A 20,212-nucleotide genomic window follows, 5' to 3' on the forward strand; every position below is an offset into this window, starting at 1 on the left:
TTAGCAGCTGCCTGCAGGCCCCAAAGGACTGTATTTTAAATTGGAACAGGAACTCTGGACACTGCCTTTTGTTTTGGTCTTGCTAAGAAGATGGTCTTCGAGACAAAGTTCACCATTCTCCCGGGTTGTGTGGATTCACACCAGCACATGTCTCACAAGTTTGGCTTTTGTGGCAGCAAGCAAACAAACACCTTTTTATGTTTGGTAACATTTGATCTTTGCAACAGCCCTGCAAAGTAGAAATTCATCACTCCCATTTCACAAGTGAGCAAACTGAGTCTCAGTGAGGTCAGATGACTTGCCTGATTGGCACCACAGGACTTATCATTCCAAAAACCACTTTTCCTCTTCCCAGAGCTGGGGTGTCCTGAAAAGGGTGGAGTGTGCTGGAGAAAGAGTGGTTCAAGGGTGGAGCTGGACCCCAAGAAGTCTCTACAGCCTCACATAGCAGGAGGACATGGAGGAACCTGGGAAGGCTGATCAGGTCCCTGCAAGAGAGGGCAAACTCCTCCTGGAAATGATAGAGGCAGGATGGAGGCTGTGTACATATCTGCACACACCCTACCCGGCAGACAGCCTTCATTCATCAGATCAGTATGCCAAGAGCCCACACCCATCCCAGTCCCAAAAGGGTCACATGTGTAACATCTACCCTCTCCACTAGTGCACCCCTTCCCACTGTGTAGCTTCCAGACTCAGTTTCACCTCAGAGCACCTATACACTGGCTGTGGGGATTTTAAAAAAAGGGCTGTGGTAGTTGTCATACACACACACCGCCATGTCTGTACCATATGCCCACATCTGTCCCATCGTTCAACCCAGCTGCCCTGGGCAGTGTCCAAACACTAAGCTGCTTTTAGAAAACTGGCATCCACTCTTCAACAGGAGGGATTTAGCCAGAATTGGGTGCTATTTAGAGAAGATTACACCGTAACTGCCTCAGTGTCAGCAGATAAGACTTCTAGCCAGCTGAGCCCCATGGCTGGTGGCAGTCTCCACAGATCCTGACTCTTCCAGCCAGAGATACAGAGGCCAATCCTGGGGTCTAGGGACAAGCTACCATCTTCTGCAGCAGCTGGCTGCCTGCCACAAGCCTCTGTTTAACAGTCCGCAGTCAGAGTAGGAGAAGCAGCTCTCCAGCTCCCGTTGCGTTGGGCTAGAAACACCAGGAGAGCAGCCAGGTTGGAGTGGCAGGGTTTTCTTACTTTGTCTCTAATCTCAGCACTTGTTCCTTCCATTTTAGGAAGGGACACCCAACAAGCTTCAAGGTTAGCAAGTGTCCAAAAACTCTAATTCAGGTCATGTCCTTGAAGGACCCAGAGCTCTGCAACATCAGGATGAGAAGGGACCCCATGGAGAAGGCAGGTGTGGCTGCGATGATTCGATGCTCACACATGCCTCAAGGGCCTCTAGGAGGTGGGTAGGTATGTCAGCAGCTGCAAACAGTGTGAAAGGGTCTCAGGGGCTGAGTGTGCCCCACATTTGGCACTCTGCCACAGTCACCCTGGCAGCATCAGTCCCAGGTGCTCTGAGGAACCTATTAAGTATCACCTGCCATGATAGACTCACCCAGCCCAAGAAAATGAGGACAATGACCATGAAAAGAAGAGAGAAACTGTGGCTCAGGAAGAGATAGCCTAGATTCTAAACTAAACCCAAGTGTCTAGTCTCCCAGCCTCAACCCTCCACCCCAAACACCTGGAAGTTGCCAGAAAGATAAGGCCTGCAGGATCCTTCCTGTACCATCTTTGACACATCCACATGTGCACACACAGTCCACTCCATCATAGGTAGCATGGCCATGAGGGCCCAGGGCCCACCACACCTGACTCATGCTGGACACCATCCACAGAGACTGCCTGGGGCAATTTCATAGTCCAATCACAACAGCACCAACATTGCAGCAGCCATCATGCAAACTACAGACAAGGAAAGTGCGATGTTGTGAGAAACGCTCACAATAAAAACTGGGACACAGGACTTGAGCAGTAAAACGAGGCCTTTATTCCCGAGTCTGCAGAGCCGGGCGCACCCTCACAGCCAGGAGAATGTGCGCGCCAAGTAGACAAAGGAAACTGGTTTTATAGTCTTAGCTTCCCCACCCTGAAATTGCCACCCTAAAGTGATTATCTTCTTTGCCCTAAAGTGAGAGCGATTAGCTTCCCCGCCCTAACGCAATTAGCTCCCCCTCCCCGCTCCTTCTTCCCCGTTTCTCCATTACTGGTTACTCCGGAGTTACAATCTAACACGGTTATCTAAATGCCCCTTCTGTGGTTTGTAGATATGCCAGTGATGTCAGCTCCCTTCTCAGAGACCCTCTAATTACATTTGCCCTTAAGACCCTTTAATTACATTTGCCCTTTGTTACTAATGACTTTTCACTGGTTTGAGAATCACTATGTCCTTGTTTCTAACAATTCCCCCCTGTCTCTTTTGGAAAATTGACTACTCAAACCATTCTATTTATCCCTTCAAATTTAAGGAGGATTTCTCAACTTTCTTCCTTATAGTTAGGATTCCCTTTGGTCTCTTGGAGGAGGAGATTATGAAAAGTTGCTGGCATTTGTTTAGTTAGTGCAGTCTCAGTTAGCCTTTGAACCAAACCTCTGACGCATGGAATAATACAACAGCCTAAAGCTGTGAGGACACCTGCTACCACTATGAGGGATACCAGAGCTGATGAGATCATTCCTTTCCAGTTGCCAAACCAGTTTTCTAACCATCCTGTTATGGGATTATCAATACCTGAGTTTTCTGCCAGCTTATTTGCTAAGATAGTTAGTCCCTGCAGAGCCTTAGTGATAGATCCATCAGGGGCTGTATTATTAGGGATAAAGGTGCAACATTGCCCCCCAAGCATTACACATACACCTCCCTTTTCTGCCAGCATCATATCCAGTGCCATCCTGTTCTCCCAAGCCACTCAACTGGTGGCATCTAATTGTTGAGCGATTCCTTCTATAGTATTCCTAGTATAATTGATAAACCTCTGTTGGTTATAATAAATGTAGTTTATCTAATCAACAGAAGAGCACTGACTTAAACCCTGCTGCTATCTGATTTCTAGCTTTAAACTTATCTGGAACTTCTCTGGGGACTTCAATGGCGTCACTATAGATATGAGGATTATAGGATTCACCAGGCGCCACTGACCTTTTTTTCTTAACAGGGGCAGTCTGGATCGGTTTTGGAAATGCTAGGGTAAATGGGATAGCCAATTGAACAGGGCACAGGTTCCACTTCACCTGTTAGGTAGGATTTTCCAGAGACTCCTCTGCCCACAATACCACCAGACATCTGACCTGGGGATTCGGAGGGGAATATAGTTGCTGGCCCCACTGTAAAGGTGGCTCGCATTTCTGGTATGAGTGCATATTAGGAGTTCTTCCACAGGGGTACCCGAATTCGCTTCCCACCTAGAGAGGCAAGAAGAGTAATTCATGGGCCCCACTGAGTATGAAGGGAGGGATTGAGTCCCATTACTCCTTATAGAGGGAAGAGGAGAGACAAGCTTCTGCAAGTCCCATTTCCCCATGCATTCTCATCCTGGTAGAGAGCGAGCATACAGGCCATTCCCGAGGGGTCAGAGTCCCAGCCTAGTGGAAATGGTACGACCTGTGCCTGGGGTCTCCCTGTGGTACAAGCATAACAGTTGCTTTTATTCAGGGAATTAACAGCAAATTTGACCCATTCTACCCAAGCATTTGTGTCTCCGTACCCAATCTCTATCTCTAAGGTTTGTCTGAGGTTTAATACCTTAAAAACTTTTACCTTGGCTGGATTATTCTGGGGTCTTTTCTGAGGTGTTTCTGAGATCTAGCTGAGAGAAGTTAGATTTTCTAGGGAAGGAGGAGTTGTCACTAAGTGAAGACCTAGCCATCTTACTGGATCTACGCCAGATACATCCACTCCTAAGCCATAAACTCTGGTAGCCACATGGGGTTTCTGACTTAAGGCCTGTGGCTGGTTAAGTGTTAGAAGAGGGTTGCACTGGAGAGGCTGGCAGTTTGGGGAAGGAGCACTTTGGTGAAAGTTATTTTAAGCAAAAGAGAGACCAGTTTTAAAATGAAGCCCATTGACCAACCCATACTTCGCCAACCCAACCACTTAGTTCAGCCAAACTGTTGAGTCTCAGGAGGCAGCAATGCAGATGGGCTTCTTAAGTGCGGCTTGTATGTACAGACAACCACTCAGGAAATTAGATCATAGGCTTATGCCCTATGAAAACAGAAACACACACACATGTTAATTCACACAACACAATTCACAAACCAGTCTTTAAATTTGCAAGACTGTCTTATTGGGAAGATATCCAGTTGCAAGGCATTTGATATTCTTCTTGCCTGTAAATTAAGCATTGTTGATGTCACAGACCTGTTTTAACTTTCGAATGAAAACAAACTTTGAATTAAAATGAACTTTATAGACTCAGTTAGCTGCACTAGTTTATAGTCTACCACTGAGCATTGTGATCTTCCTCAAATCATGATTTTTCTCCCTAAGATTACCCTCCTCGTTATTAAAGGGACTGCATTAAGTCCAGTTTTAATTTAGCCTGTTCATTTGCATAAATACAACAAGAGCAGCCATTGATAGCATAAATCTTTTAAGTCTGCTTTGCTGGAACTTACACAAGGAACCTTCAGGATTACCTTTAGTCTGCCCTCTGGGCACAGAAGCTGAGCCACATACCTGCCATCTGGCCTTGCCTGTAAAACCCATGCTTTTTACAAATTCTTCAAGCTTTCCATTGTGCCTAAAGTTTCCTCCTAGCCATTTATCAGGGAAGCAACCTTTGTTTCTTCCCTAGAAAGACTGCCATGGACCGCACAACCACCCAAGGTGCTAGGCCTTTCCCTCATGGGCTTGCATTAGCCTAGGCATGCCTCCTTCAGGCATGACATTCCAGTCAAAGCCTCGGCTGACAAAAACCACCATTAGCAACTGGTCTTATTAGTTTTATGCAAAGGAACCTTATGTCACTTCTTACTTCTTTACAATGCCAAATACTGGAGGGTTCCCGTAGGGAGAAAAATATAAAGGCGTGAAGGAAAATCCTTGTCCTTCAAAACTGCATTTCCATGCATTATACCTTCTATTACTAAAACCATACAATTTCTTCTCAAAACCTTTATAAATTTCTAACAAATTTTTCATTTACATGCTTTACACTTCTTTTGATTCCCTTTCTTTCATGTGAAGTTTTAAAATTTCCCTGGGAAACCTCAATTTTTCCTTTCAGAGCATAAACAGAACACAAGCAGCTGAGGTTTTCTTTTCCCAGGTTTAAAGCTTCCATAACTTTCTTTCTTTTTTATAATTACAACTTTCCTCAGACCTTCTGCAACATTCACAAACTTTCTAAATACCCTTTACTGCTTTAGATTTGACCATAACATGCTTCCAATCCTTGTTCTTTTCCACACGGCGAAGAACTGTACTTAAACTCAGTATCTTGCAGCTAAAAGTTCCTAGATTTGCAGAGATATTCTGCAGCTTTTTGAAGTTCCTGCTTCTCCTCTTCTCTTCTAACATACGCTTTCTGAGCTTTCCTAAGGAGTTTTTCAGTTGCTTTATTTGGCCCATTCATTTACTTTTTGCAATTTCTTACAAATATTTGGCCAGTTTCTGTTACAATGGTGACTTTTAAGAGTCCCTGTCCCACAGCATTCTCTGGATTTAGACCAGAATACTTCCTCATTTTGTCCCTAAGCTTCTGCAGGGATCTGATGGAGCTGTATTTCGAATGCCTTGGAGACATTCTGTGCATGGGGAACGGACTCCTTGATTCCCCTGATGATGAGGCTCCTAAGGTCTTTCATTTGAGCCCTAGCCTCCGGCCTGTTATCCCAATCAGGGTCTATACTGGGAAACTTCTGTTAGGCCGGGACAATTTCCTGACCGGGGGGATGTTCCCTTTCCCATATCCTCATAGCAGCCCGTCTGATCACTCCCTTCTCTTCCCCACTGAAGATGTCTAGTATAGACATTAATTCTGTCCACATGTATATGCTGGGTCCGGGGAACTGATCTAATTATTCTGCCAGTCCAAGGGGGTCCTTTACCAAGCGCTTCATATTGCACTTGAAGTTTCTAACTTCAGTGCTTGTTGAAGGAGCATTTGACATATCTAATATGTCCTGGACCCATGGAGACTTCCCTAAGGGGAAACCGGCTGCTCTGAGGGAACGGGGAAGTTCTTTAGGTCTTGACTACATTGTTTCAATTCCTTTCTTAATTTAGATAAGTTGCCACCAGCGCCGTAGGTGTCATGGGGGCGGATACTGGTGGGGTATCTGCTAGGTGTTCCTGGCCTCTTCCGTCTGTACTGTCCGTCCACGGTGCCTCTGCCCAGTTGGCCGCCGGCTGGCCAGGGCTATAAGGCAGTGGGAGACAGGACAGAGGGTCCCAGGCCTTATCTTTTTCTTTTTTACAGGGAAGAGACCTGCGGATCTGCTGGTAGGTGGTGATCAGCAGAGAGTATATTCCCTCTCTTCCTTAAAGGCTGATGCCTGGCCCTGGCTGTTGTGACCCAGTGGACCAAGCACCAGCCCGCGAACCAAGTGTCGCCGGTTCAACTCCCAGTCAGGGCACACGACCAGGCCACACGCCAGGTCCCCAACTGGGGGCACGAGCGAGAGGCAACCACACAGCGATGCCCCTCTCCTCTTTCTCCAAAAACAAACAAACAAACAAACAATCCAAAAAAGCTGAACACACATATAAGACCAGGGCTTAACAAACCCAACATTCATCAGACCCAAATCGGGGCTAGAAGACAGATTTCCCCCAAATGGGTTCCTTTGGCCAAAGGAAACAACAATAATTTACCATTGTCTGTTTTTCCTTACTTTTGGTCCCCACCCCTAGGCCTAAAATTTCCATTTCCCATCCTCAGCTGATTCCCATGGCTGAATCCGGCTGTGTTCTCAACCTAACGGACCCAGCAGAGGGGCACTCCACACTCGCTTACTTGCACACAGACCGAGATGCTTCGTTCATCTCCGGCCGCTTCCCTCACAGGACAATGGACCCAGCGGAGGTGCCCTCCGGCCGTCTCCCTAATGGGAGGACGGACCCAGCAGAGGTGGCACTCCGGCCATTTCCTCACAGGACAACGGACCCAGCGGAGGGGCACTCCGGCTGCTTCCCTTCACGGGACAACGGACCCAGCGGAGGTGGCACTCCGGCCGTTTCCTTCACGGGACAACGGACCCAGCGGAGGTGCACTCCGGCCGCTTCCCTTCACGGGAGAACGGACCCAGCGGAGGTGGCACTCCGGCCGTTTCCCTCACGGGAGGACGGACCCAGCGGAGGTGCACTCCGGCCATCTCCCTAATGGGAGAACGGACCCAGCGGAGGTGGCACTCCGGCCGTCTCCCTCACAGGACAGCGGACCCAGCGGAGAGGCACTCCACAACTCGTACCAGCCACACACACAACTCGTACCAGCCACACGCACAACTCGTACCAGCCACACGCATAATCAGCTTCCCGAGGATGCCCAACCACCAAGGCGGTACTTAAGTCCAATTTTCCTACCTTGGCCCGTGCACGAGGTTGCCTAGTTGCCGCGGTGTTTGCTTTTGTTTCCCCCTGCGTCGATCCACTGCTGTCCCAACAAGAAGTCTCGGGTCATTTCCGGACACTGAGGCGGGTGGGCCCTGGGTCAAGCAGGCCACCCAAAAGCGGGTAGGACGCGTCTCCCCGCCTTGGCTCAGAGCCCTTCCCGCACACAGGCGGAGGATCCCGGACGAGCCCCCAAATTGTGAGAAACGCTCACAATAAAAACTGGGACACAGGACTTGAGCAATAAAGCGAGGCCTTTATTCACGAGTCTGCAGAGCCGGGCGCACCCTCACAGCCAGGAGAATGTGCACGCTAAGTAGACAAAGGAACCTGGTTTTATAGTCTCAGCTTCCCCACCCTGAAATTGCCATCCTAAAGTGATTATCTTCTCCACCCTAAAATTGCCACCCTAAAGTGAGAGGATTAGCTTCCCCGCCCTAACGCAACTAGCTCCCCCTCCCCTCTCCTTCTTCCCCATTTCTCCCTGACTGGATACTCCGGAGTTACAATCTAACGCATTCATTTAAATGTCCCTATTGTGCTTTGTAGATATGCTAATACTGTCAACTTCCTTCTCAGAGACCCTTTAATTACATTTGCCCTTAAGACCCTTTAATTAATTTGCCCTTTGTTACTAATGACTTTTTACTGGTTTGGGAGTCACTATGACCTTGTTTCTTACAACAGTGACCCAGACCAACCCTGCAGTTTTGGGCCAAAGCCCTGGGCCACAGACTCAAGTCAGATATGCAGTCACACAATAAAAACCACAGGGCTAAAGAGAAAGATTTATCAATAACACAAGACAAAGACAGAAATCCAATAATACACAATCAATACAGCAGGGTACTGGCAAAAGGACAATCTCATTAATCAAAAGGACAAAAAATAGGGTCACAAGGGCAGGAGCAGACCCACACACATAAAGCCAACTGATCATTTGTGGGCAACCGCTCCTCGTGGTTTAAGGAATTGTAGCCCTGGCCTGAGCATGATGAGCCGCCAGCTTTCTGGCCGCGCTTGCCTCTAAGTCTCAACATAAGGCTGCGTGCAGAACATGACTGACAACCACTCAGAGGGTTACCACGGGAATTACATCAAAGAGCACTCACTAAGCTCATTGTGCTTTAGAACTTGCTCTGCTTTCCTTAACAGCAATGTAGTGTAAGCTATCTTTAGCAGGGAGTATATAGAACCCTGCACCTGGTCCGAATGTTTTACAGACCTTGACTCTAATCAGTCAGTGTGATTCCTGAATTAGTGTATGTTCTCTGTTACTGTCAAACAACTGAATACAACAGACAATTTATGAATTTTAGCCTTGTATCTCTCGCATGTATCCTCCTCAATAAAAGACATGAGGGATGAAGGTTTGGCTGCTGGTCTCCACTAGAGAGGCAGTCACCTTCCTTCCCCCAGACATAATAAAGTGTCCTGGGTAAAAGTTTGTTCCACCGTGGTCACAGAGCCTCTGCTGGACAAAGCAACTTCCAACCAAGCCTAGGGTGTGTGTGGCACCTCCACCATAATCATTGACAAAGGAGCAAAAGCAATTTCATAGAAAAAGTATAGTCCCTACAATAAATGGTACTAGACATCCAGAAGCAAAAAAAAAAAAAAAAAAAAACAAATCTGGACAGACATTAAATCTTGCACAAAAACTACTCAAAACGAACCACAGACCTAAATGTAAAATTCAAAACTACAATACTTCAAAATAAAAGCATGGGAAAAGAATCTGTGACCTTGGGTTTGGTGATGAAAATCTTAAAACCAGAGGAGAATGGCATTTCACCTCTGTGGTTTTCCTCCCCAAAACCCATAAACCATAAACATTCAACAAAATACCTAGCCAGTGCTCCTCAGAACTTTCTAAGTCACCAAATACAAAAGTCTCAGAAACTGTCGCAACCAAGAAGAACAGGAGATGTGACAACAAAATGCCATGTGGGATAATGGAAAGGGACTTGGATAGAAAAAGAACAGCAAGTAAAAACTTAAAAAATCTAAATAAAGTATAACTTTACTTTATAAGGGTGCACCAACACTGGCTAATCAACTGTAATAAATGTGTCACACTAATGAAATATGTTAGTGACAGAAGAAAACAATGCTAGGTATTCAGGCACTGTCTATTAGCTTCAAAATTTTTCTGTAAGTCTAAAACTTTCCTAAAGTGGCTTAATTTTAGAAATTAACTAAAAAAGACTTTCAGTCACAATGGAGGTGAAGGTAGACATGCTTTGCCTCCTCACGCAACCACAAGAATTGCAACTAACCTCAAAACAGAAAACACCCAGAACTGTCAGAAAATCAAACTGTACAGAAGTCCGACAACCAAGGATATAAAGAAGTAAAATCCATCCAGATAGGTAGGAGGGGCAGAGATGGGGAATTGAGGCCAAGAGAATGTGGTGGCAACTGAACGGGTGGTCCCACACTCACATGTGGTGAATAAAAATCGAGAGGGATACACTGGGATACACCAGTACAGCAATCCCAGCCCCAGGCCAGACCACGCAACCCAGGGTTCCAGCGCTGGGAAGATAAAGCCTCAAAACTTCTGGCTATAAAAACCAGTGGGGGTTGGGATGGCAAAGAAACTGCCAGTTTCTTGGGAGAGTCCATTTAAATGCCTGCATGGGCTTAGAATGTACACAAACCCACCCACTCTGGGAATCACCACCAGGGCAATAGCCAGAAGGCTCCAGTTACGTACAGGAGTGGGTAAAGTGACCGGAAAGGGGGCAAGTGCCACACAAGCCTCCAGAAACAAGGCAGCACCACTGTCCCCTCTCCAACCCCCTCTCTCACAAAGCCACAAAGTGGTGAACAGGTTTCCCCGCCCTGGTGAATACCTAAGGCTCTGCCCCATACAACTTAACAGGTGCACTAAAACAGGAAGTCAAAGAGGCTCTAATACGTACACAAAAACAAACACAGGAAGGCTGTCAAATTGAGGAGAATAGAAATATGGCACAAATGAAAGAACAGAACAAAACTCCAGAAAAAGAACAAAACAAAATAGAGATAGCCAACCTATCAGATGCAGAGTTCAAAGCACTGGTGATCAGGACGTTCAGAGAATTCACTGAGTATGACAACAACATAAAGGGAGAAATGAAGGCTATAGTAAGTGAGATGAAGAAAACTCCACAGGGAACCAACAATGAAGCTGAAATTCAAATCAATGATTTGGTATATAAGGAAGAAATAAACATTCAACCAGTACAGAATGAAGAAAGAATAATTCAAAAAACAAAACAAAAAACAAGAAGAGAATAAGACAACTCTGGGACATCTCCAAAAGTGCCAATATCTGAATCATAGGGATGCCAGAAGGAGAAGAGGAAGACCAAGAAATTGAAAACCCATTTGAAAAAAAAAGGAAAGAAATATTCCCTAATTTGGTAAAAGACATAAACATACAAGTTCAAGAAGCACAGAGGCCCAAACAAGTTGAACCCAAAGAGGATCACACCAAGACAACATCATAATTAAAATGCCAAGGGTTCAAGATAAAGAGAGAATCTTAAAAGCAACAAGAGAAAAGCAAAGAGTTACCTATGGATCACTGGGTGCCTATAAGGCTATCAGCTGATTTCTCAAAAGAAACTTTGCAGGCAAGAAGGGACTGGCAAGAAGTATTCAATGTGATGAAAAGAAAGGATCTACAACCAAGATTACTCTATCCAGCAAAGTTATCATTTAGAATGGAAGGGCAGATAAAGTGCTTCCCAGACAAGGTAAAGCTAAAGTAACTCATCATCATGAAGCCATTATTACATGAAATGTTAAAGGGGCTCATTTAAGAAAAAGAACATTGAAACTATGAACATTAAAATGACATAAACACAACTATCAACAACTGACTCAAAAAAAAAAAAAACTAAAAGAAAAACAACTAAGAAAACAACTAGAACAAGAACAGAATCATAGATATGGAGATCATTTGGAGGGTTACCCGTGGGTAGGAGAAAAGAGGAGTATAGGGGAAAAGGTACAGGGATTAAGAAACATAATGGGAAAGTACAAAATAGAGAGAGGGATGTTAAGAACAGTTTAGGAAATGGGGAAGCAAAAAACTTCTATGTATGACCCATGGACATCAACTAAGGAGGGGATTGCTGGAGGGAAGGAGGATACCAGGTGGAGGGAGGCAATGCGGGAAAAATTGAGACAACTATAATGGTATAATCAATAAAATATACTTTAAAAAACCCACATTTATTTCCCTAATAAAGGTGGATTCCAATCCAAAAAATAAAATAAAATAAAAATTAACTAAAAAAGACAGTACAGTATAACACATGTTAAATAACTTAAAAAGACATAAATGCTACATTACATATGGCACTTTATCTTGACAAAGCCCTGAGGTTTGCCAGTGAGTGTCTCTGCTGGGGAAAGTGTGCCTTCTAAAATAGGATGGAAAGTTGCACCAGACTTGGGTGGGTGGGTCACTGGGTGCAGGTTCTGTGTTCACCTGGTATGTTATGGTGACAAAAATCATATATAAGCAAATGCTAAAATTTTATTATGCTCATACTGTTCCCTCAGACGTCATCCACTCTGGAAAAAATTCACACTTTCCAAACAAGTGTTACAACAGAACTCCTTCACAGAAGAAGAAATAAATCAACCCTCCTCCCATCAAAAGAAAACAACACCATTTCTCCCTCAGCACACTGGCCATGTTAACAAAGTCCACACAACAGGTGCTGGTGAGAATACAGACATGCTCCAAGGCTGCTACAGGAGTATGGCCTCCCAGACTGGGTAGAACATTTGCAATCCCAGCCATCTGCAACAGATGACATGGTGATGGCAGGCAAGGCTTTGGGTTCAAGACTGTAGACAGCCTTCCCGGCGCACCCCCTTCCAGAGGTCCGTGTCCCTTTTGACCACCCAAAATCACAGTTTTATGATGCTTGTGAAAAGCCCTGGACCCCCGCAGCTTATGCAGGATGGAGTATGAGGGGCAAGCAGGGAGGAGAATGCCCAGGCAATCCCTGACAGCAAACCACAAGAGCCTGCAGAATGGGGTACGGTTTACCCTTATGCCATCATCAAGGGAGAAGCTGGTCCACTGCCAGGGCTTCAAAAATGTACTGGCCAAAAGCAAGGAAACCAAGGCCTGACTTGACCTTGACCTTGACTGCTCAGGGTCAAGTCAAGCATTGCTAGCATACAGTTTTGGCTGTTGCCCTCACTCATTGAGCCCCAGCACCCCCACCTGTGGAACAAAGACAAGAGCCTCCCTCCTGGTTCTGAGAGAGCTCATCAGCTCTCAGCCTCACAGTCAGAACAAACTCAATGGCTGACCACAAGCCCCAGCAGGCACAAGTAGGTGCCATAAAGGCTGGTGTAATGACTGGTTGGGCGACAACAACCTAGCAACCCAAGGGCCAGGTCACATATCAGCTGAAGGCATCACTCTGGCCAATTTTTAAAAAAAGAAAGTTAAGAAAAGGTAAGAGTGGGGTACCAGGACTGAATGGGACTGGGAGAGCAGCTCTAAGTTTCCTGCAGAGAGGCAGGATGGGCGACCATCAGATGGGAACATGCGGCTATGTCTGTATAGCAGCGAGGCCCTCTGCATGGAGTGGACACTGCTTGGATCCCAATCCAAGCAGAGCAACTAGAAAGCTACATTTGAGCCAAAAATAGGAAATTCAAATGATGACTGGTTAAAAAATGGCATTAAGGAGTCATTATTAATTTTGTTAGGTGTGAAAATTCACCTATGGTTATGTTTTATAAAACAGAGTCATTGCCCTAGCTGGTGTGGCTAAGTTGGTTGAGCATTGTTCCACAAAGCGAAAGGTCACTGGTTCAATTCCCAGTCAGGACACATGCTTGGGTTGCAGCCCAGTTCTGGGTTGTGGCGCCTGTGAGTCAGCTGATCGATGTTTTTCTCACACATCGGTATTTCTCTCCCTCTCTTTCTCCCTTCCTGCCCCTCTCTCTAAAGTTAAATAAATAAAATCTTATTTTTTTAATTAAAAAAAATTTTTTTAAGTTATTTTCTCAGCATGACACACTGCTGTACTTACAGAGGAAGTGAGGCAAAGAGAACACTGCCAGAGCTAGAGCTGCGGGAGCAGGCAGGAGAATAAAGAGGCCAACCATTCTCTCTGCTCTGGTTATACTTAAAACTTCCCCTAAAGAAGGTGGAAGCAGTATATGAGGGAAACGATAAAGAAAAACTGCCTTTAAAAAAAGCAAATGTGTGAAGTGCAAACCACAATGATTATTTTACATAATACGACAGACTGAAAGTGCACGGCAACTTCTGACCTATAGACACTTCCATGTTTGTATCCATTTGAATGAAACCTGCTTTTCTGCAACTCAAAGGGTAACACCAAACTCGGTGTCTTTTTAAAAGCAACTGTTACAGATACTCTACGCACTTTTTATTTTTTATGGTATGGTATGTATCTCACATACATACAAAGGAAGAAAAAGGCCAGCAAGTAGAAATACGGAGTTGTTCTCCACACTTGTCATCTTCCTAATTGCTATAGAGACACTGTTTACTTTTACTTTCTGGTGTCCCTAAAATGAATGAACATTTTTTAAATATATTAAACTCTAAAAAGAGAAGCTGCAGCCTAATCCTCCTTGATGTGATCACCTGCCTGAGCCTGAAATGCCTGCACCACTCTGAGACCCACTCTACCCTTGCAGTCCCTCCCATCTCTTAGTTCATCTTCCATGGTAGAGATGAGAGGGATGGCTGGGTTTAATAACCAGGACAGCAGCTGGGCAGCAGCACAGGCCCCTCTGCTCTGGGGAGTGGCTCAAGGAGCCACACTCTAAATACCTGAAAACACAGGGCCCAGGGCCCAGGAGGGCATCACTTGTCAGAGCCTGCAGGTTCCTGGCCAGCCCCCACCCACTGGCCCTCTTCACCTCACTAATAAATCAAATCCTTCTTCACCCCCCAATGTGGGTAGTGGCCCTTCACCCTGTGTTCTGATATGGAGAAGCAGGTCTAAGGGCGGCGGGGGTTGGAAGGAGGGGGTGCCCCAAATTGAAGAGAAGCTGATCTCCTTCACAGGAAATGATGGAGGAGGCCCCAGCAGAAGCCTGTGCTGACTAGGCTATGGCTTTCTCTGAGGCAGCTGCTCAGACCCAGGGAGCCTCAGCCACTACACCACCCCTCCATGGGCTTTAGGTACACCAACCCATGTAGTGACCTGCACCCTAGTGACCCATCCTGGCCCCAACAAGCAGGGTTGCTTGTCCAGGACCACACAGCTAAGGGCCTAAGCAGGGAAGGTCCAATCCCTCCCTGGAACCAGTGTGAAAACCACAGCCCTAGACACCATATGCTGCACCTCCCTGCCTGCCCAGGCACGCCACTTTGGGGACATAGGCTCCTGGTCCCAGGCCTGGCCTCCCTCCTGTCCTACTTTCCTACGAAAGCAGCTCTATCACAGCATGCCAGTCTGAAGTCTAAGGCCATGCCCTGGGGATGTTGAGGTGCACTGCTTTTCACCCCTCAGGCCAGCAGAAGTAAACAGCCCGGATGAAGCAGCAGTCAGCCACCTTTAAAAGTGAAAAAGCCCGTAAGATCAATTCACAACCCCCTGCCCAACACACATTCTGCCTGTGAGGCAGCAGGGAGTACCCAGCAGTACAGCCACAGTGGGCCATGAAGTCATAGCCTTTGGATGCCTGTAGCTGCCTCTTCTGGCTGTCGACCAGGAGACAGCAGGGCCACCTCGGCACCTCCAGGATTCCCCAGACCACAGCCTCTAACCCAAGTCAGGCCTCTTCATGCCAACAGCAGAACAATGCACACCCCAGCTCCAGCTCCAAAGGCCCTGGGACTCCCAGCACTCAACCACATTGAGCTCCAAGTTCAAGTGTAGTATCAGAAGAGCAGGAGAATCCCTACAGGCTTTAGTAAAAATCAGGATTCTTCCTGCCTTGAGGCAAACAATGAAGGAGGCTGGGACTTACACAGAGGCCTCCAATCACCCTTCACTCCTCAGTAGGTGCCTCCCCCTTTGGGACAGGTTGCTTGAGTTCATAAACTTGAGCAAAATGCAGCTTCTCTGCATCCACCTCAGTTTCCCCTAACCCCATCTGTACAATGGACATAAAAAGGTGGTGCCCCAAGGACTTGTGTGGGGAACACAGGAGGCAGTAGGACATAGGGAGGCTATGGCAGAAGTAGCTCAGCTACAGGAGTAAGGCTGAGTGGCAATGCTCACATCACCCCTCCTGGCCATGAATTCTAGGAAAACATATGGACAGGGGAACCTGGTGCCAAGGATCCTGTCCCATGTTGTCTGAGCTGCTGAGCCTTCCTTAGTCACTCCCACCCATCTCTACACCAGTCTCCAACCTCTGGGAGATTACAAAACAGATAGCAAAGGGAACAGAGGAGCTGCTCCCAGCAGCTCTGCCCCAGCCTTTCATGTGGCCACTGAGCATGCAGGACAGGAGTGTTAGGAGCTAGGCTCAGGCAAGTCCAAAGGCAGTGGCGGAGGAGGCTTAGAAGCATCAGATGGTAAAGTCAGTGCAAGCAGAGCCAGACTGGAGGTCCCAGGCAGCAGGTTTGGGCTGCCCTCTGGGAGATATAGTGAGGCTGCTCAAAATCACACCAGGCCAAGAAGCAGAGCCCAGGTGGCTGTGGGGATAACAGGGAGCGGATCCAGACCTGACAGGTTGAGGGAGGGGAAGGGAAGAAGCTGAGGATACCAGCCAGCAGACACTTACTAAGTAAGTACTTCCCATGTGCCAGGCACTATGTGCAGCTGACAACACATCAAAGCTCACCAAACTGCACCCGCTGCTTCCTCAAGACATTATGTACACCACACATTCAAGAGATGGTAGGCTGAGACTGCATCAGGAACCCACCCCTGGCCTGAGGAATACCTTCTAACCCTCACATCCCTACCTCATCCCCAACCACGAGGACCACCTACTTATGGAGCTGCCACCCCAGCACACCTGCACTCAAAGCTGCAGCTAAGGATATAGTGCCTGTGCTTGGCCAGCCAGCTTCCCACCCTCAAAGACAGTATGATCTACAAATGCTGGGCACGTGTACAACCAACTCTGTTTGCAGCTTAATTTGTTAGTAACTGCATGCACTTCAGTTCAAGAAATATTTTAAAAGAATGAAGATGTTTCACTTCTCTACAGGAGAAAAAGAAAGGACCCAACAAATATAGGGTGGGGCAAAATTAATTTATAGTTGTTCATATGAAAAATAATACAGTAATAATACAAGAATAAACTTCCGTGATTTCACAACTGTAAACCTACTCTTACTCCACCTTGTATTGTCTAGTTACACTCTTATTTCATAAATAAGAGTATTTCCAAGTATGAAACTGGCCAAAAATACACAGGTTGGCAAGAGCCCATACTGCCACAGGTGTGAATGAATTGGTGCAAGCTTTCTGGCAACATCTACCAAAACTGATGCACCTTCGTCAGGACTTCCCATCTACAATGGGGCAAACTCAAGTTCAGAACAGTGGGGCAACATGTCCAAGACCACGTGGAGTGCAAGGAGGAGCAGGAAGTGACAACAAACTAAGCAAGCAAGCACCTGAAGAATACTTATAGAGGCTGACAGGCCTTCCTCCAGATTCCCCAGGACCCACCTTCAAGATTCTTTACTGGCCAAAACGTTTGTGTACACAATAGTAAAGGTGCTTGAATGAAAATCAGTTCCCTCTGTGGTGGTCCGTCTAGGCCATTCTTATAGGTGCACAAGTGCAAGCTTGTGAAGACAAAAGGAGATTTTAAGTGGGAGAGGGTGTGAGCCCCACCCAGGAAGACCATGGATACATCCCCACACGCCAAAAGGGAGTCCTTGTAAGAGAAGCCACATGTTACCCCTCTTGTAGAACCAGTACCAGCCAAGCCTAATTCAAAGGAGTCCTCAATACCTGCTGAGAGACATCAAGACCACAGGTCAATGAGCTACTACTATCTGCCTTCCCACCTTCATTTCAGTTATTTACTGATGTTGATGCTGAGCACCTGCTCTGCTAGGCATATACTTAATTAAGCACCAGGCATGGATTCATTCATTCTCCCCACCTTTAAAAGAGGACTCTATTGGTCTCCCCAGTGAGGCAGGAAGGCTCTGAACAGTCCGGGTACCTGCCCAAGGCCACTAGGAGTATTGCTACCAGGAGGTGGGCAGAGGGGGAAGCAACTTGCATGGTGGATCCCTCTACCAAGGGCCAAGAGGCCGCCCAGACAAGGGAAGAGTTAGGTGGGGAAGGGGCCCCGTAGGAGAAACTGACAGGCCACACACAACACCATGCCCACCTTTTTAAAATATAAGATCCTCATAACAAACCTTTTGCGTGGGCAATGTTATAGACTGAGGGAGAAGCTCAGGCCCCAGCCCACAGCTACATCATCAGCAAGGGGTAGGGCCTGGGTACAAATCTGGTGTTCCACCCAAAAGGCAACAACTCTCTCCTCACTCCCCACAACGGGGCTGGGAGAGAAGCTGGTGTTCAAATCACTAAGAACTACTTCACAGAAGGACTACCCAGGGATCTGACCTCTTCATCCAGGGGTGAAAAGCACACAGGAGACACAAGGCTCTATCTGACAAGCACTCACAGACCTGTCACCAGTCTGCAAGGAAGAGCCTGGGAAGGCGTCCAAGACAGGAAGTGGGCGGAAGAAGCACAGCGGCCCAGAGTAGTCATTAGGCGGTATGGTCAGAAAGCTGACTCTAGAGAAACACTGGGGGACCCCAACCGGCAGAGACGGCCACATGCAAGGCGAGCCCCCTTCCGAGCCCTTTCCTGGCTTCAGAGCACGCACGGAAAACGCGGAAAACGCTTAAGGCAGCTGTGCGGAGACTGGGGAAGTGATATACCTGCAGGTGTCGCAGGACCAGGCCTGGCTTTTTTCTGCATACATCCCATGCTCACACTACCCGCGCCCCCGCAACCCGGGAAGCCAAACACCGCAGAGAAAACCACTCCACTGTGCCCGAGGTCTGCCACCAAGAGCAGCAGGCAGGCTGGCGACGCGGCCCCACCGCAGCCTGGGCCCGAAGCGGGCCGGCCGGCCGTGCACGCCAACCCCAGGCGCCCTGGGGCTGCCAACTAAATAGTCGGCCCAGCACAGGGTGAGGGATCTGCTCGAGGGCCGGCCTGCCTCGGGTGAGAGGTCGGCTCACGAATGAAGGTCGGGACCCCGACGGGGAGGCCGGAGGGTTTGGCGTCGGCCGACCGCGCTCCTCACCTCCTTGAGCTGCTCCATCTCGCCGCGGATGGCCTCGTAGTCCACCTCAAGTTCCTCGAACTGCAGCTTGAGCTGGTGTTTCTCCTCTAGCACCGCCAGCCCGTATTCGGCAGCCTGGATCTTCTCGCGCGTGGTCTCGGCCAGCTCGTGCGACAGCCGCTTCACCTCAGCGCGCAGCCACTCGGGCTGCGCCTCCATCACCAGCCGCGCGTACTCCTCCTCCTCAGACAGCGCCGACATGGTAGCCAAGGCCCGGCTCACGTCGCTTCCACCCGGTACAAACCCGGCTCTGGTCCACTAGACCACCGCCCAGCCCGACGGCACACCGGCCGCCGCGCAGCCGCAGTGAGCTTCCCGCTGCGCGGGGCACTGTGGGTACCGTAGTTCCTCAGATACGACTGCAAGACCCCTTGTGACACGGTCCGAGCTGCCCCAGCCCGTGATTGGCCGGGGCCCTGCGCCGCCTGGCCGTCACTCCGGTCCAATTCCTACTCTTCGGCTGCCGCCCCCCCCCCCCCCGCCCCGCCCTGGGGACATTATCGGTCCCTGAGTCCCGCCGGTGCGCCAACTATAAGGCCCGTCATGCCCCGCGCCTGCCCATCCCCGGCCGTCATTGGTCTGCGAGCCCGCTGTAACAAAACCGGAAGCACGCTATTTTCCGGTGCCCGTGACCCAGACCTGCGAGGCTTGAGGCTCGTGGTGGTGCACTGGGCAGCACTGGGCCGCTGGGAAGAATGTGTCTCTGCCGGGCGGGCTGAGACCTGGCCTCGGATCCATCTCTTCCCCCGGGGTCCAAAAGAGTCTGGGGAACAGCAACCACACGGTTCCTACGTTCGGATTAGGTGAGCCTAGCGCAGCACGTGTGGAGTGGGAAAAATGGTCAGGCGCGCGATTTAAGGTTTCTAGTAAAGCCAGACAACCAGACCTACCTTCTGAAGGAAATGAAGCATACCGATTGAGGACCGCTAATGGAAGGGGCGCCTTCGCCCCAACTAATTATTAAATGCTACCGGCCTGTTTCCTAAGAATTAGACATTTCTATGTGCACACCAATTTGGCACAGCTGGCACTGACGCCGCCCTCCTTAGCAGGATTCCAGCCTTGCACCACGCCTCCTGTGGCTGTCATGGCTCCTTACTCTCCCTCCAACTGCGAGAGACTCATCCTCTTTGTATGACCTTGATCTTACTGTGGCACGCAGGACAGATATGTGCACACCGATGTATCCACGCAGTTAGATTAAGCAATACACTTGACAGATGGTGCTGAATTGTCAGGGTTTAATTGCATCACTCAGATCACTGCTGGGTTTTCCTTTGTAATTACTACTTGTGAGAAGATACTTTGAGACTATGCCAGTATCCCTTCACTCAAACTTTTAACCCACTAGTTTTC

The 20,212-nt window shown here is 48.1% G+C and overlaps 1 protein-coding gene across 4 annotated transcripts in view; it reads right to left on the reverse strand.

The window, feature by feature from the left end:
* The window catches only part of BICD2 (BICD cargo adaptor 2), a 71,225-nt gene extending 52,040 nt beyond the window's left edge, over positions 1-19,185 (reverse strand). For 2 of the 4 annotated variants that reach the window (XM_090273936.1, XM_090273935.1), the window contains exon 1: positions 18,818-19,182. In XM_090273936.1, coding sequence (XP_090130062.1) covers positions 18,818-19,057 — 240 coding nt within the window. In that variant the 5' untranslated portion in view covers positions 19,058-19,182. Of the gene's footprint in view, positions 1-18,817 lie in introns of all 4 variants that reach the window. The other 2 variants (XM_090273937.1, XM_090273934.1) reach the window with 2 other exon arrangements.
* Positions 19,186-20,212: the final 1,027 nt, after the last annotated feature.

The sequence above is a fragment of the Furipterus horrens genome, unplaced genomic scaffold (assembly GCF_987537825.1).
Source record: "Furipterus horrens unplaced genomic scaffold, mFurHor1.1.pri manual_scaffold_4, whole genome shotgun sequence".
NCBI lineage: Eukaryota > Metazoa > Chordata > Mammalia > Chiroptera > Furipteridae > Furipterus > Furipterus horrens.